Raw genomic sequence first — 18,250 nt, 5'->3', positions numbered from 1 at the left:
AGACCATAGCGCCTAAACTTTTCTTTTCTTTTTTTTTTTCCTCACAGCTTTTTATTTTCAGTATGGGATTCTGGTAGTGTATTTATTTATTTATTTATTCCTTTTTGTTGCCCTTGCTAGTGTATTTCTTTACAAAAAAAAGGAGCTTTTATTTCTGAGACTCCTTTCAAATGAGGTCACACATCTGAGTCCACACAGAAGTATTTCTTGAACCCCGGCTCCATGGCAGAAGTTCTTAGCATCTGAACATAGCGAGAGGCTTGTGTCCAGTCTTAGGTGTTCATGTGCTGACCACCTGCACTTGGTGTTTTTTTTTTTTTTATTTAAGAAAGGATTAATTAACAAGACCATAGGGTAGGAGGGGTACAATTCCACACAATTCCCACCACCCAATCTCCATATCCCACCCCCTCCCCCGATAGCTTTCCCATTCTCTATCCCTCTGGGAGCATGGACCCAGGGTCATTGTGGGTTGCAGAAGGTAGAAGGTCTGGCTTCTGTAATTGCTTCCCCGCTGAACATGGGTGTTGACTGGTCAGTCCATACTCCCAGTCTGCATCTCTCTTTTCCTAGTAGGGTGGGTCTCTGGGGAAGCAGAGCTCCAGGACACATTGGTGGAGTCTTCAGTCCAGGGAAGCCTGGCCGGCATCCTGATGACATCTGGAACCTGGTGACTGAAAAGAGAGTTAACATACAAAGCCAAACAAATTGTTGAGCAATCATGGACCCAAAGCTTGCAATAGTGGAGAGGAAGTGTTAGGGGGGTACTCACTGCAAACTCTAGTGTACTTCTGCTTTCAGGTATATATTTTGCAGTAGTTTACGGATACGTGTGAACATATGCTCTCTTTCACAGAAACTGGTGTATATCTAGGTTTTGGGACTTTGTTAGAAAGTGAACCACCTGAGATGGAATTAGAGTATACTGTGAAAGGAAAGGTCTCACCCGAGTAATGAAGCTGAAGGGTTGTCATTCCACACGTGAAGTCTCTGGACACAGTCTGAAGTGAAGCATGTTGAGATGGCAATCATTGTGTTTGTTAGGTTGTGATTGGCAGATGCAATATTATTTGATATGGATTGGGAGAGGCATACGGGAAAGTGGGCCCTATCCAATGGTTCTAGGACTGGGGGAAGTAGAGGCTCTATAGTGGAGATGTGAGGTTCCTGCTGTCTTAGGGTTCAAAAAGACAATCGATAGTTAATGTTATCATCACATTATTTGGTAATTGGGTTAACTTTGAAAAGTCCTTTTGTTAGGGTTTGCTGTACAGTACCCAGTATCTTGTATATAGCTGTGCTATTGGTTGCTTCTGATCTACTTGGTCTAGGCTTTTGAGAGAGTCTGCATATCAATTACACAGCCTATATATTAAAAAGATTCAGTTTGTGTTTTGAAAAACTTCGAGACATACGATTAATTTTCCCCCTCTCGTATTAATTAACTAGTGATTTACATTTTACTAGGAGTGTACATAAACACCATTCCCACCACCAAAAGACTGTGACCCATCCCTCCCACCCACTCCACTCCCCACTGGCCCAGGAAGCTGCATGTCTACCCCTCACCACAGGGTTTTTACTTTGGTGCCCTACCTAAACTTATCTTAATGTGGGGGAAGCAGGGTTCAAGCCTGGGTAGTGCACGCGGCTAAACAATGCACTCTCCGAGCGAGCTGTGGGTGCATTTTGACAGCCCTGTGACTGAGGTGAAAAGGATCAGGAATTTGGGGGCCTGGGAGAGAAAGGTAGCCTGGCTTAGCCAGATAACAACTTTGTAACTGGATTTTTTTCATTGGAGGAAATGCTGTTCTACAAGACAGTTGTCTCAGGGCTACAGTTCCACAGCTCCCCAGAGGGTGTGCCAACACACCTCGCCCACCACCAGAGTGCCCAGCCACTCCCATTAATGGCTTCCTGCCCCACCCCTTGATATGCTAAGACCTGCAAGCAAGGACTCAGGATTTATGAGAGAGGGGAGAGAGAGCCAGAGCATTGTCTTAACACATGTGATGCCAAGGATTGAACCTGGGACCTTAAGCTTGCAAGTCAGACACTCTGCTCCTGGGTTGCCTGGGGCAGTCCTAAATCATATTTCTCTCAGGATGGTAAAAACTGATCATCTGCTCATGTGTTTCAGAAGACACTCTTTTAAAAGCATTTATTTTGGATCAAGACAAACTAGGAGGGAAGGAAGGGAAGGTAGAGTGGGACAGAAAAGGAGACCGGACAGGGAATGACACCTACAGCACCGTTTAACCACTCGTGAAGCTTCCCCCCTATAGGTGGGGACCAGAGGCTTGAACCCCGGTCCTTGTACATGGTGACCCATGTATAGGGTAACCAGGCATGCCGCCATCTGGGCCCTCAGAAGACATCGGTTTCGTGTGTGTGTGTGTGTGCGCGCGCGCGGGCGTGTATTGCCTGCTTGTGTGTGTGCGCGTGGGCGTGTATTGCCTGCTTGTGTGTGCGCGTGGGCGTGTATTGCCTGCTTGTGTGTGCGCGTGGGCGTGTATTGCCTGCTTGTGCGTGTGCGCGTGGGCGTGTATTGCCTGCTTGTGTGTGTGCGCGTGGGCGTGTATTGCCTGCTTGTGTGTGTGCGCGTGGGCGTGTATTGCCTGCTTGTGTGTGTGCGCGTGGGCGTGTATTGCCTGCTTGTGTGTGTGCGCGTGGGCGTGTATTGCCTGCTTGTGTGTGTGCGCGTGGGCGTGTATTGCCTGCTTGTGTGTGTGCGCGTGGGCGTGTATTGCCTGCTTGTGTGTGTGCGTGGGCGTGTATTGCCTGCTTGTGTGTGTGCGCGTGGGCGTGTATTGCCTGCTTGTGTGTGCGCGTGGGCGTGTATTGCCTGCTTGTGCCATTTACCCATTTTCAGTCTTTTTTTTTTTTTTAAACCAGAGCGCTGCTCAGCTCTGGCTTTATGGTGGTATGGGGAATTGAACCTGGGACTTGGGGACCTCAGGTTTGAGAGTCTCTTTGCATAACCATTATGCTATCTACCCCTCACCCATTCTCAGTCTTTTTATTTCTTAAATTAAAAAAAATAAATAAGGTATCACCAGTATATTTTTAGCACTGTCATATGTTTTGACTTACTGCAAAAGTGTTAGGTATTATTGCTTGTGGATTTGAGTCCTGAACAGTCTTCTTCTTCTACACCCAGAATGTAAGGAAGAATTTGTCTACAGGTTCTTCCGGCACATGTGAAGTTTCCTATTTCTCGCTGACCTCTGGTCCATTTGGAGCTCTGCTTTATTTATAAGATAGATCTAAGTTTATCTTTCTCCAAGCGCTTTGCTAAAGGTGTGTGATACTGTAACACCTTTGTTTAGTTCAGAGAAAATGCCTGTGCCTCTGTCAGTGGTGGAATTGCCTCAGTAGTCCTAGTGGCCTGGAAGTTAGCACTGTGGATAAAGCTCTGGACTTGTAAGCATGAGGCCCCAAGTTCAGTCCCCAGCACTAGATGTGCCAGTGTGATATTCTGTTTCTCTCCCTTTCTCAAAGGTAAATAAATAAACAGGGAGCCTGTCAGTGCTGTTCTCAGGTCTAAGGCCCTAGCATCTGCTTGTCATCCCTGAGAGCAAAAGGCATTCCATTTGAATGGGGTTTGCAGCTGACTGCAATCAGGGTCCCAATACCAGTCATGCTGCCACTGTGTTGTGAGGTCCTTAGTAGGCTTTGGTTTTGTTTTGTTCCCCTTTCTATCACCCTCATTTTTGACTCTCTCGTTTCTCTTTGTTTCCAGTTCTCCCTCCCGTGCTGGTGCCCAGACACAGTGAATACAACCCTCAGCACAGCCTCCTGGCCCAGTTCCGCAACTTAGGACAGAACGAGCCTCACATGCCACTCAACGCTACTTTCCCGGATTCTTTCCAGCAGCCACCCAGCCACCCGTTCCCGCATTCCCCCAACAGCAGCTACCCCAACTCCCCGGGGAGCAGCAGCACCTACCCACACTCGCCCACCAGCTCCGACCCGGGGAGTCCTTTTCAGATGCCAGGTAGGTGTTCCGCTTGGTAATGGGTGTCAGACGGAGTCCAGGGCCTCTGACCTACGTCCTCTCTTGCCACTGAGCCACCCTTCACAGTGTTGATGTGAAACCACACTGTTCAAGGGCCTGGTTTGGATACATGTCATTTTGCTTGCAGTCCAAGCTCCCAGAAAGCTGGGTGACATTTTGGGGTCGGGGACGGAGAGAGCATACCAGCTCTCCCCAGAGCCCTGCACTCCAGCACTCAGGACAGAGCATGGGGTGAGTTCCACCCTCAGAGCCAAGTGAAAGCATCTGCTCACACTTCCCAGGCACATATGCTCACATCCCTGTTGACTGTTCTCATTTGGGAAGGGCTTGAAGGGGCTGCACCCATCTGAGGCTGGCTTAATTGTTCCCGTCTTCGCTCCTGATAAAAGCAGGAGAGAGAAAAAGAGTGTGCAACCTCATGAAAGATATTTCCTGAGAGACCCCCCCTCCAACCCTCCTCACACATACACACATCAACTTAATTAAATTCATTGAAGTGGTGATGTGATTCCAAGAAACAGATACTTTAACTGCAAAGGAATTATAGCTAGAGCCCTGGAAACCATCTGCTTGTTTAACTTTGGAAAGACAAAAACAAAAAACAAACCAAAAAAAACCAAACATGTATTTTAAGAAATAATTGATGGTGTAATGTTTATACAAATAAGTGATTAATTAGGATGTTCTGTTTGCAGGCGATAGGTTAATAAGAAAGTGTCTCAGGGAAAAAAATTTTTTTTGATTAGTGCCAAGTTTCTTGCCAGTAGACCTTAGGAGGTTCCTCTAAATAAAGATGTACTTGACAGCCATTGGCACTCTGAGAAAGGGAAAGAGGCCAGGCCTGAATGTGTACTGGGCCACTGAGATGTTCGTCAGTAAATCAGAATTCTCTGGCAGTCGCTGGGCACCCTCCAGCATCGCGAAGTACTCTCCCCCTGGCACTGCTTCTTTTCGTGTGTGTGTGTGTGTGTGTGTGTGTGTGTGTGTGTGTGTGTGTTTGTGTGTGTCCCGGCTTCCTTTCATCCCAGCCCTGTTTGTTTGCACTGTTGTGTGTCTTTCAATCCCAAGACATCTGGAACGAGGGTGGGAGATAGAGTCATTTCAAAAGCCAGCTGGTGCCACTGGGACTTGCACTTCCCACCCCACCCCACCCTGCAGGCTCCTTGGGACTGATGAACCGGTTGGTGAGGAGAGGCAGTTGGTGAGGAGAGGCGGTTGGTGAGGAGAGGCGGTTGGTGAGGAGAGGCGGTTGGTGAGGAGAGGCGATTCAGAAGGTTTTGGCAGGGCCTAGCAGGGTGGCCGAGTTGCTCAGTGGGTAGAGCATGAGTCTCAGGGTTCCATCTGGAGCACCACATAGGAGTTCTGTGGATGAAGATGAATGGGGATCCATGGATGCTGCTTCTTTGGTGACTCTCCCTCTTTCCCTCTCCTCTTTCTCATAAAAATATTAAAATAAGGGCACACCCAGTTGAGTGCACCATGTTACAGTGTGCAAGGACCCAGGTTCAAACCCCCCGGTCCCCACCTGCATGAAGAAAGCTTTACGAGTGGTGAAGCAGGCCTGCGGGTGTCTCTCTGTCTCTCTCCCTCTCTATCTTCCCCTTCCCTCTTAATTGTCTCTATCCAATAAATAAATAAAGATACTTTTTTAAAAAGAAAATATATTAAAGTAAAAATGAGAATCTGGGAAAAAAGACTTTGATGGTGGTGGGGTTGTGAAAAATGGGAAGATTTTTTGCTTAAATTTTAACTTTGCCCTGGGCTGTCCCGTATTCACTCAGATACAGGCCCAGTAGAGAGCATGTGGAGAAGGAAGTGTTGTTAGGGGTGGGTGGGACCACTTGGGGAGCAAGAGACTGCTCTTGTCCCCCACCTCCACCCCCACCCCCGTGTTCTCACCACCTGCTTGGCAGAAACGCACTGAGCTTGGTCTTCAAGCAGTGGGCCCCGTGGCATCTTTTCTTGACTGGAAGTGATACGGAATCAGTGGGACAGCTAGAAAAGCTGAAGGCAGAGAGGATGGAGAAGGGCTGGCAAAAGCATCCTGACAAGGTCCCTGTGTCCTCTGTCTGTTTGTGCTCCACACCTTTGCTTGGTAGTAGTGGGGAGGTAGCAGCTACCAGCTGAGGACCTGGAGGAGCCATTTGGGCTGTGAGGACTTCATGGCCATCTGGACTCATCTGCATCAGCCTGCTTATTGAGGACTCCCTCCAGTCAGATGTGCTTCCTACCCAGCCCGAAGGTAGCCAAGGAGGAGCTTGTTTCCCCTTCAGAGAGGATCATTTGTGGGAGACCCTTGATTCTACTGGGAAAAAAGGCTCCCAAGACTTGAATCTAGTGTTCTTTGTTTCAAAAGTTCCATTGCCTGACTGTTTCCTTCCCAGAAGAAGTGTGTGTAGGTTCTGTCTTCTAAAGGTTGATTGGCAGACTCTTGAGCGAGTGGGAGATCAAAGTAGCACCCAGCTCTGACATATGCGGTGGGGAAGATCACATCTGGGGCCTGAGGCCTGCAAGTCCCAAGCTGGAAGGTTGAGCTGGCTCCCTGGCCCTCTGGAGATTGTGAGGTAGAGGGTGACTGTGATAAGTAGATTTATTTCGTAGAAGCTTACTGAGTGTTTTAAAACCAGTGGTTGTCTGAGTAGGTAGGGAGAAGCTCTTCCTGACAGATGCTTGGAGTCAGAGCAAATGAGCCACTTAAGTCAGCAGTTTGATTGTGATGGGCCTGGGTTGGTTGGCCAGTTCCTGAGAGCCCATTGGTGTGAATATGAGAGACCGTGAAGCTCCAGTTCTAGAGAAGTACTGTGAAAGGTTTCCCCCTCTGCCAGTGAGACTGTGACATGCAGAAGGTCCCTCAAGGTGGAGTGCATTGTAAACATGCTGTCTGTCTGTTTGCAAGCACTGCTCAGCTTTGGCTTACGATAGTGCTGGGGTGTGAACCTGGGACCTTTGGTGCCTCAGCCATGCTAGTCTTTTTGCATCACCACCCTGCTTTCTCCCCAGCCCTGAAATGGCCCAGTCCTGGATAAGCCATCCCTCGACTTAGAGGATTTGTCACTAACAGCTGCAAAGGTTAGGCAGAAGGTTCTGAGGTGCTTGAGATTTCCAGAAGGTGTCCATCATCATCTCCAGTGGCTGTTGAGGCCAGCCTTCCCAGGGGAGACTGAAATGGCAGGCAGATCACTTGAGGACCCCAGCGCAGAGGAGAACCTTTGTTATTTAATTATTATGTAACCTGTATATGTCTGTTGATCAAGGATGACGGCCTCCTTTCTTGTAAACTTTGTAGCCGACACGCCCCCACCAGCTTACCTGCCTCCTGAAGACCCCATGACCCAGGATGGCTCGCAGCCAATGGACACCAACATGATGGCGCCCTCCCTGCCCTCAGAAATCAACCGAGGAGGTAACGGGAACCACAGCCCACTCCTTCCCGGAATCCAGGGCCTCTCAGTTCAGCTGTTGCCTTCTCTTGCCAGTTTGGATTAGTCTTTTTAAAAAAAGAGAGTGATTTCGAAAAGTACACGGACTGGCATCAGTATTCTGGTTCAAGCCCCGGCTCCCCACCTGCAGGGGAGTCGCTTCCCAGGCGGTGAAGCAGGTCTGCAGGTGTCTGTCTTTCTCTCCCCCTCTGTCTTCCCCTCCTCTCTCCATTTCTCTCTGTCCTATCCAACAACAATGACAGCAATAACAACAACAGTAAACAACAAGGGCAACAAAAGGGAAAAATTAATTTAAAAAAAGAGAAAAATTAATTGAAAAAAGGAGAGATTTGAGAAAAGAACCTATCAGTGGAACTCTAGAGAAAGGTTCTTTTGAATTGTTCAGGTATTTTGTTTGCTTGTTTAGATAGAGACAAAGAGGTAGAGAGTGAAAGAGTCCATAGCACTGAACCTTCTTTTAGTCCTGCAGGAGCCAGGCTTGAACCTGGCTCCCACATTTGGTAAAGTAGCACACTATTCAAATGAGCTATTTCACCAATCTACATGTCTTCTTTTATTTTTAACTTTTTAAAAAATACTGTACTGGGCACGTGAGCCTGGGTTGTGTGCATGTGACAAAGCAGACATCCTCCTAGATGATCTGGCTCACTGGGCCCGTAAGTAAGTAAGTTGTTTGTTTTTCTTTTTTTCTTTTTTTTTTGCCAGTAAAGTTAACGTTAATGGTGCCTGCACAATGACTCCACTGCTCCTGTTAGTTTTTGTTTTTTTTCCCCTCTTTTTGATTTGATAGAGAATGGCTGAGAGGAGAGATAGCTACAGCACTGTTCCACTGCTCATGAAGCTTCCCACACCCACACCCTCTCAGGTGGGGCCTGGGGACTTGAATCTGGGTCCTCACAGATGGTAATGTATGCACCTTCCTAGGGGCACCACTGCACCACCCCCCAGATAAATCTTTTATGTGAAGAACAAATACAGTGATTTAAGCAATGAAGGTCTGCATGGACCTGACCACCCATCTCTCTGGAATTCAATACTTGATGTCAGATTGGTGATGGAAGAATATATGTCTGTATCTGTTTTGTTATTACCAGGGTCTCACTGATCTGGGCCAACTTTGCTCAGTTAGAAAGAGAAACACAAGGGAGTCGGGAGGTTGCGCAGCAGGTTAAGTGCATGTGGTGCAAAGTGCAAGGACCAGCATAAGGATCCTGGTTCGAGCCCCTGGGCTCCCCACCTGCAGGGAAGTTGCTTCACAGGCGGTGAAGTAGGTCTGCAGGTGTCTGTCTTTCTCTCTCCCCTCTGTCTTTTCCTCTTCTCTCCATTTCTCTCTGTCCTATCCAACAACAGTGACATCAATAACAACAATAATAACTATAACAATAAAACAACAAGGGCAACAAAAGGGAATAAATAAATATAAATAAAAAAACATTAAAATAAAAAAGAGAAACACAGCAACAGAGAGTGTGAAGGAGACCACCACCAAAGTTTCCTCCCTCGTGGTAGGGGCCAGGCTCAAACCTAGGTCGTGAGTGTGGCAAAGCAGAGCATTACCCACGGGGACCATTTTGCTGGCCGTAAAAAAATATTTCTAAGGGAAGGACAAGGGAGTCCTGATAAACACATGACCCCACTAACGTAGAGTTTTCACTGGTGATTTCCCAAGCCGGCAGAGCAACTACCAGGCTTTCCAGAAGGTTCTCCAATCATTAGGCTCGAGATTCAGACCCTATTGATTGTCCCAGTTCTTGTCCACTTAGAGCAGCAGCTGTAATGGGAGCAAAGCAGCCAACTTTTCTTGCTTCCTTCCTTTTTTTTTTTTTTTGCCCCCAGGGTTATCACCAGGGCTCAGTGCTGGCACAGCAAACCCACTGCTCCTGCTCCTGGAGGCCATCTTTTCCATTATCTGGGTGCATTGTTGCTCGGCCCCGGCCCTTCTGTTTTTCTGACTTCCCTAGAGCTCCTGACACATGCAGTGACCTTGTATTTGAAGTATTGGACGCTTTTTTTAAATTTTTCCCCATGTTTTCACTCTTTTAAAAATTAAAGTTGACGTGGCTCAGGAATTAGTGCAGTGGATAAAGTAGAAAACTTTCAGACATGTAGTCTCAGTTTCAATCCCTGGCATTCATGTGCCACAGTGATTCTCTCTCTCTCCCTCTCTGTCTCTCTTTCCCTCTTTTATAAAGTAAGTAAGGGGCTGGGTGGTTGTGCACCCGGTTAAGTACACACATTACAGTGCACAAGATTATGGGTTCAAGACCCTGGTCCCCACCTACAGGGGAAAGCTTCACAAGTAGTGAAGCAAGTCTGCATGTGTCTCTCTCCCTCCCTGTCTCCTTCCATCTAAATTTCTATCTGTCCTATCGAATAAAGTTAAAAATTAAATTAAAGAAATAAATACTTAATACCATAAACAAATAACATTAGAACTGGAGAGACTAAAAAAAAAAAAATCAACATGATCCACAGAGATAGCTCACTGTGTAGGGGGCCTGCTTTACCATTTAGAAGGTCTGGGTTTGAGCCTTGGTACCACATGAGATGAAGCTGTGGTCCTGTGGTGTCTCTCCCTCTCTCAGTCCTTCTCTGTCTATATGCATGCAAAGCAGCCTGGAACAGTGAAGCCATACATACACCATGCTCTGGCTCCAGAAACAAACAAACGAACTGCAAAGAAAAGTTTTTCAAAATTGAGATAAACCTAGAAATATGAAGCTTGATTGTGGTACCTTCTGGTGTTCTGTGATATTTTTATCATAAAAACTAATCTATCTTGTAAAATAAAAATACAGTATTATCCCTATTCATGAATACAAACAACAACCGCAAGATGACAAAATCTGAGATGCTTCAGACTTGGGGAGAGTTGCTCAAGTTGCACCAGGCGTCGTGTCTTGGTGATGACTGTAGTGCCTCTCTTAGAGGTAGAATGGGATCGGTTGTAAGGACACCTGTTCAGCCTTGAGTATGTTTGCATCTCTCATTGCCTTCTTGGCTTATGGCTTCTGATCAGCTCTCAAACATATTAATATGAGCCAATACATAAAAGATTCTGGGGAGTCGGGCGGTAATACAGCGGGTTAAGCGCAGGTGGTGCAAAGTGCAAGGACCAGCATAAGGATCCCAGTTCAAGCCCCCTGGCTCCCCATCTGCAGGGGAGTCGCTTCATAGGTGGTGAAGCAGGTCTGCAGGTGTCTGTCTTTCTCTCCCCCTTGCTGTCTTCCCCTCCCCTCTCCGTTTCTCTCTGTCCTATCCAACAATGATGACATCAATAACAATAACAATAACTACAACAATAAAACAAAAAGGGCAACAAAAGGGAATGAATAAATAAATATTAAAAAAAAAAGATTCCGACAGGAGATCAAGAATTCTTATCTGCCACACCTCTGGCATTTGTAGCTGGAGACCAAGATGGCAGGATAGGAAAGATAGTTATGGGCATGTTAGCGGCTACTAGGAGCTTTCAGGAAGCAAATGTAGAAATGATTCACATCTTTTTCTTATGTGATTAGAGAGGTGGCTTTAAGATAGAGCTCAGGACTTGTGATCCAAGCTAGATCCCTGGCATCACATATGCCAGACTGATGTTCTGGTTCTCTCTCTTGCATTAAGAAGGAACCTATCTTTTAAATTAAAGACCAACGACACAGTTCACCTTGATAGTGTATCTGCTTTCTCATCCACATGACCAGGTTCGATCCTGGCCCTCACTACACTGGCAGAAACTCTAGAATTGTGGTGGCCTGTCTCTCTTTCTCTCTCTTTCTCTCCTGTCTCTCTGGTTCTCTCTTTCTGTATGAAAAAGTCTGCTGAGAGTGGTGAAGCCCTGACAACAAAAACAAATAAAAATACATGTACATTAGGTTTTTTTTTAATAGGCAAAACTTTTCTTTAAATGACTTAAGTGTTTCCCTATTGGATTAAGTCTACAGTTCATGTTTCTGTGAAGCTTTTTGCTGTTTTTTTTTCTTTTTTTTTTTTTCACCTGTGGTGGTGTCCATGAGAGCAGAGTAGGAAACCTAGTATCCATAGGCCAGCCCAGCTTGCAACCTATCTTTATACATAAAGCTTTATTGAAACGCAGCTAGGTGGGCAGGTTAAGTGCACATGGCGCGAAGTGCAATGACTGGCATCAGGATCTGGGTTCGAGTGCCCCAGCTCCTCACCTGCGGGGGGGGTCACTTCATAGGTGGTGAAGCAGGTCTGCAGGTGTCTATGCTTCTGTCCTCTTCTTTGTCTTCCATTTCTCTCTGTTCTATCCAGCAACAACAAGAGCAACAAAAATGGAAAAAATGGCCTCCAGGAGCAGCAGATTCGTGGTGCAGGCACCGAGCCCTAGAGGCAATAATAATAATAATACAAAATTTTAAAATGCTCTAAAATAAATAAATAAATAAATAAAACTCAGCTAGTTCATTGATTACATGTTACCATGTTGCAGTAGGGACCACATAGTCCATAAAGCCTTTCTGGCATTTCATACAAAATGATTTTCAGCCTCTGAGCTAGATGAATAATATTTTGAACAGTCCCACTATCTAATAAAAAGCCTTCTGCCAGGGGTGGTGTTGATACTTTCTTTACTATTCAGCACTTTTCAAATCACTAAAATCCTGTTCTTTAAAAACTCAGCTAACTGTTGTAGATTGTTGCTTAGCCAAAAAAAAGATAATATGTTTATTTTTTAATTTTTGACCCACCTGCCTAAGTATAGGAAGCAACTCATGTCTATGGAAAGGTAGTTTTTTTTTTTTTTTTAATTGAGCATTTTCCCTGTTTGCTTCAGCAAATTCTTAAAGTAAAAGTGTATTTTAATATTTGTGGAAGTGGAGTTAAGGACACAGACAAATGCCTTTTCCTTCACAATTTGTATTTCAAATGTGGATGGACTCTCTCTCTCACCACAGAAGTAACTTATCTTTAAAACTTTGCTGCAAATGTTTAGAAGCCAGTTCTGTTTGGAGATCTGTTAGTCTTAAGAGATTTGACTTAACAAGCTGTATCCTGTCGGTGAAGTTGGGTAATTTCCATTGTTGGCCCATTCTGGGAATGGAGAGACAAAACACACCTGCTCTGCATGACTTAAAGCAAATATAAGGAAGTTCACATGAAATCTGGACGAGAGAGATATGATTCATGCGGGAAGAATGGCCAGCTGGCAAGGTTTCTTCCTGAGTCGGAGGACTGGAGCTGAGCCGGGAGTGGGGAGAGTTGTTGGCAGCCTGACATGACAGTCAGGTACTTCTTATCAATAATTAGAAACTGGTTTTCTGTGCTGTGGAAGCACAAAGACAGCCCCAGGCTCTGTGGAAAGCAGTCTCTCTTCACACCAGATCCATGGCCATCTTTTTCCCCTCCCTTCCCTTTCTCTCACTCCTCCTTGTTTTGTTGGCTGTTTGTTGCATTTCTTTCGACTGTAAGCCAGGGGTTGACTTCCACTTGGGTGTATTTTGGACATGCCTCCAAAGTGCTTGCCTGACTGGTGTTTGGGTTATGACAGGAGTCAGAAGGAAACACTTTCCAGTTCACAGAGAGGGTCACACTGACTAATCCACCTAGAAGAGCCCTCTGCAGACACCTCACAGACCCTGCAGGTTCCAGGAGCAGTTGTTTTCCCATCTCTTCATCCCCGGCTCCCAAATCAGCCTGACGACACAGTTTCAGTGTCTGCAAGCCCCAGGCGCTGCCGGGCCTGATGGCAGGTGCTTCTTTCTTGCAGACGTCCAGGCAGTGGCCTACGAGGAACCAAAACACTGGTGCTCGATTGTCTACTACGAGCTCAACAACCGCGTGGGAGAAGCCTTCCACGCCTCCGCCACCAGCTTGTTGGTGGATGGTTTCACCGACCCGTCCAACAACAAGAACCGTTTCTGCCTCGGGCTGCTATCCAACGTTAACCGGAACTCCACCATTGAAAATACCAGGCGGCACATCGGAAAAGGTGAGTGCTCTCCTGCGCCCCCAGAAGTGACTTGTCTTTCCTGGAGCAGATAATGGACACTCACTGCTGGGGACGACTTTTCCCGTTGTGCTAGCAGGGTGTTCTCCATATTTTCCATCAGTGCCTCTCGTAGCTTAGCAACCCATAATGATTGAGATCAGGGAGCTGAAATGGGGACTTGCCCTTAGATTTTGTTGCTGGGTAGAATTGCTGGTAAGAAAGGTCTCCTCATCCACAGCCTTGGGCATGAGGTCCTGAGTTCAGCCCCTGGTATCCCATGGGACAGACTGATGCTCTGGTTCTCTCTCTCTTCCCCCACACTAACAAATCTTAAAAGTAGCTTATGAACCTATGGACAGTACTTGATTATGTGCTTTTGGGCCGGGTAGAGCAATGACTAACAAATCCTAAACCCTTTTAAGTGGACTTGATGATTTAGCAGAGGTATGAGTTAAATAGTTTCGAAGCTTTAAATGTGTGATAAAGACTAGGCGACTAACTATATGTGTGAATATTTGGGGGGCCTGGGATTTTGGTGTGAAATAACATGTACAGTGTGGAGCAGGGCAAATCGGACCTGACGGAGGGAAGTGTGACACCACAGACCTATCTCGCCTCATCTAAGGAGCTGTGAAATCGTAGATCTGTTCATTCCTATTTATCATCCTTTTTAATTTTGGTGGAGCTGGGAACTTTGTGCATGTATGATTTCACCATGCGCAGCCTGCTTTTCATTTGGATAGAAAGAGGGAGAGAGGGAGCCGGGTGGTAGCGTAATGGGTTAAGCACAGGTGGCACAAAGCACAAGGACCAGCAAAAGGATCCTGGTTCAAGCCCCCAGCTCCCCACCTGCAGGGGAGTCACTTCACAAGTGGTGAAGCAGGTCTGCAGGTGTCTGTCTTTCTCTCCCCCTCTCTGTCTTCCCATCTTCTCTCCATTTCTCTTTGTCCTATCTAACAATGACAACATCAATAACAACAATAATAACTACAACAACAAGGGCAACAAAAGGGAAGGAAGGAAGGAAGGAAGGAAGGAAGGAAGGAAGGAAGGGGGAGAGAGAGGCACCATAGCTTCCTCCCATGCCATGGAACTTCCCAGCTTCCCATGTGGTACCAGGGCTTGAACCTGAGCCATGCTCATGGCAAAGCCGGTGCTCTAACCAGTGAGCTAGCTCTCTGCCTTTGAAACTGTAAATTTAACAGTGTGTGTGTGTGTGTGTGTGTGTGTGTGTGTGTGTGTGTGTGTGTGTGTGTAGATCTGTCTGTCCATGCTTATGGTTTCTGACCTCTGCTGAAAGGTCCAGGAGGCAGAGCTACCCAGTAGCAATAAGCACCATCAGTGCTCAGAATGTCTCACTGTAACCATTTCACACTGAGAGGAACCAGAGCTCCAGGGAGAAGGGGCTGCTGCCAAGGCCAAGTCAGGTAGGCACAAGGTACCCACCTACATGGTGCCTTTAGTCACGTCACAAAGTAAAGCAGTGCTGGTGCGGTCCTGGGCTTGTCACCAGAGCCACATATGTGGAGGGGATTCCGGCTGCCCACTTGGGCATGCTCTGAGCCTCCAAATTGTTACATGTAGTGGTGGGTTTCCTTTAGTTATTTTTTTTCTTTTTATTTTAATGATCTTATTTATTGATTTGTTGGATAGAGACAGAGAGAAATTGAAAAAGAAGAGGGAGACAGATATATAGACAGTTAAAGAGAAGGGGCCAGGCAGTGTTGCACCTGGTTAAGTGCACATATTACAGTGTGCAAAGATCTGGGTTCAAGTCCCTTGTCCCCATCTGCAAGGGGAAAATTTCATAAATGGTGAAGCAGGGTGCAGGTGTATCTCTGTCTGTCCCTCTCTATCTCCTCTCCTCCCAATTTCTCTCTGTCTTTATACAATAATAAATAAATAAATAAATAAATAAATAAATAAATAAATAAAATGCTGGGAGACAGCATAATGGTTATGCAAAAGCCTTTCAAGCCTGAAGCTCTGAGGTCCCACGTTCAATCCCTAACACCACCATAAGCCAGAACTGAGCAGTGTTTTGGCCTGCCTCTATCTCTCTCTCTCTCTCTCTCTCAGTATCTTTCCCTCTGTATCTACTCTTTCTCATTAAAATAAACTAGATAACATATTTTTAAAAATAAATAAAAATAGTGAAGAGAGACAGAGAGAAGAGAGACACCTGCAGCACCCTTTCACCGCTCACTAAGCTTTCTCCCTGCAGGTGGCGCTCAGGGGCTTGAACCCAGGTCCTTGCCCAGCTTTTCATTTTTATTAGAGATTGAACAGTATTTTACAAAATGAGAAGATTTCAGGCGTATAATTTCAAACCTGTGCGTGAGGTGTGAGTCAGCACCCTCCACTCTCCAGTAAGACCAAAGACCAGTTTCCCACCCCCTCCCAACCACACGGTTCTCACAGAATCCAAGAGACAATTTAGTAACTTTTTTTTCTTCTAAAAAAAGATAAGGACACACAAAGAGAAATACCAGAGCATTGCTCATCTCTGGCCGATAGTGGTACAGGGGATTGAACCTGGGACCTCAGAGTCTCAGGCATGAGAGCCTTTTGCATAACCATTATGCTGTCTCCCCAGCTCCCCCACTTTTTTTGACAAGTTCATTTGCCTTAGTTATCTATGTCCCGAATATTGATGAAATCATCTGGTAGTTTTCCTTTGTCTCTTCACTTACTTCATAATTACCACTAGTCAGTTCCTTCCCTTCTGTTCCAGATGGCATAACCTCTTTATTACTGCACAGCAGTGCTTCATTGAATATCTGCACCATAACATCTTTATTCAGGCCTTTGCCGATGGGCATGTAGGTTGCTTCCACACTTTGGCTGTTGTAAACTGTGCAGCTGTGAACACAAGTGTGCATATAGCCTTTCAAATGAGTATCTGCATGCCCTTTAGATATATGGCTAGGAGTGGCTTTGCTGGATCCTAATAAGGCATTTCCATTTTTTAAATATCTTATTTATTTATTTATGAGAATGATAGGAGAAGAGAGAGAAAGAACTAGACATCACACCGGTACATGTGCTGCCGGGGATTGAACTTGGGACCTCATGCTTGAGAGTTCAGTGCTTTATCCATTGCACCACCTCCCGGATCACAGGCATTTCCATTTTTATTTAAGGACTTTCCATACTGTTTTCCATAGGTGCTGCAGTGAATTTCATTTTGCTTTAATTTTTTTATGTAGCTTTTTGTTTTAGTTTCATGTTTTTATCAGTTACTTAACAGTGTTTTACAAAAGTCTAAGATTTCAGGGGCACAACTGCACACTCACACGTGGTTTGCGTCATCGTATTCTCCACCAAAGTTCTATGCTCCCCTCTCCCAATCATCATAGTTCTCACAAAGCTATTCTACTTCTGTTGTGTTCTTTCTATCCTATTCATTTCTCCTCCTCCTCTTTCTTTTTTAAAATATTTATTTATTTATTTATTTATTCCCTTTTTGTTGCCCTTGTTGTTTTATTGTTGTTGTCGTTGTTGGATAGGACAGAGAGAAATGGAGAGAGGAGGGGAAGACAGAGAGGGAGAGAAAGACAGACACCTGCAGACCTGCTTCACTGCTTGTGAAGCGACTCCTGGCATGAACTGGGATCCTTATACTGGTCCTTGTGATTTGCGCAACCTGAGCTTAACCCGCTGCATTACCGCCCGACTCCCTCTTTGTTTCTTCCTTCCTTCCTTCCTTCCTTCCTTCCTTCCTTCCTTCCTTCCTTCCTGCCTTTCTTTCTTTCTTTCTTTCTTTCTTTCTTTCTTTCTTTCACTGCCTCTAGGGCTATTGCTGAGGCTTGGTGCCTGCACAAGGAATCCACCGCTGTGGCCATTTTTCCTTTTTTTTTTTTCTCTGTTTTTTTATTTAACAAGACAGAGAGAAATTGAGAGGAGTACAGAGATAGGGAGAGAGAAAGATAGACACTTGAAGACCTGCTTTACCACTTTTGAAGCGTACTCCCTGCAGGTAGAGAGGGGCTAGAACTCGGGTTCTTGTGCTTGGTGATATGTGTACTTAGGCAGGGGTGTCACTGCCTGCCCACCCCCTCGTCTTTTTTTAACCAGAGCTCTGCTCAGCCCTAGCTTATGGTGATGCTGAGGACTGAAACTGGGATCTTGCAACCTCAGGCATGGAAGTCTTTTCTCATAACCATTGTGCTGTCTGTCTCCCCAGCCCAGCAGTGAGCTTTAAACACATGGAAGAGCAATTATAATTTTTCAGCCCATGCCATTAGTAGATTAGCAAATGAACACGGCAGGATGGTTGGTCAGTATCAGGCAGTGCAGGGCCGGGCCGGAGGGAGGGACTGCGTTGGAAAGTCCTTTGTGTGCAGCCACAATGGTAAGGATCAGGCAAGACTCACCAGACGGTCTTAATGTGTCTCTTCAAAGACTGCCTCCTGTTGGCTATGAGGGAGAATAGAAGCAGTAATTGTGTGGTGGGGAAACTGAACAACTTTGAGTCTAGGGGATCAAAATACACATCAGTAGTGAAGGCAGGGAGACAGCCCACACCCCCAGGGAGATATTCTGGGCTGGGTTTAGCATCACCATGCAGAATCCCAGGTGGGAAGGCATCCCTTGTAGTCTCAAGGGCACCTCAGACAAACCCAATATGGGAACAGTCTGTTGAAAAAGGTGAAGAGGGACTGTGTCTCTCCAAGTCACTGCTGTCAAAAGATGAGTGAATGGGTATGAATGTTCCAGGTTAAAAGAGGCTGGAAGAGATATGGTGGCTGTATGGGCCAGACAGAAAGACAAATACACTAAAGATGCCTAAGGCCCCAGAGGTTCTAGGTTCAGTCCCCAGCACCACCACATGCCAGAGCA

The 18,250-nt window shown here is 46.0% G+C and overlaps 1 protein-coding gene across 8 annotated transcripts in view; it reads left to right on the top strand.

Moving 5' to 3' along the window:
• SMAD1 (SMAD family member 1) overlaps positions 1 to 18,250 on the top strand; it is a 118,243-nt gene that overhangs the window by 44,639 nt on the left and 55,354 nt on the right. For 7 of the 8 annotated variants that reach the window (XM_060179011.1, XM_060179005.1, XM_060179009.1 and 4 more), the window contains 3 exons: positions 3,743 to 3,997; positions 7,305 to 7,421; positions 13,187 to 13,408. In XM_060179011.1, the coding sequence (XP_060034994.1) occupies positions 3,743 to 3,997; positions 7,305 to 7,421; positions 13,187 to 13,408 (594 nt within the window). The remainder of the gene's footprint in view (positions 1 to 3,742; positions 3,998 to 7,304; positions 7,422 to 13,186; positions 13,409 to 18,250) is intronic. The other variant, XM_060179012.1, reaches the window with a different exon arrangement.

Source organism: Erinaceus europaeus, chromosome 19 (assembly GCF_950295315.1).
Source record: "Erinaceus europaeus chromosome 19, mEriEur2.1, whole genome shotgun sequence".
In the NCBI taxonomy this organism is placed as follows: Eukaryota; Metazoa; Chordata; class Mammalia; order Eulipotyphla; family Erinaceidae; genus Erinaceus; species Erinaceus europaeus.
This window is presented reverse-complemented; position numbering and strand designations above follow the sequence as displayed.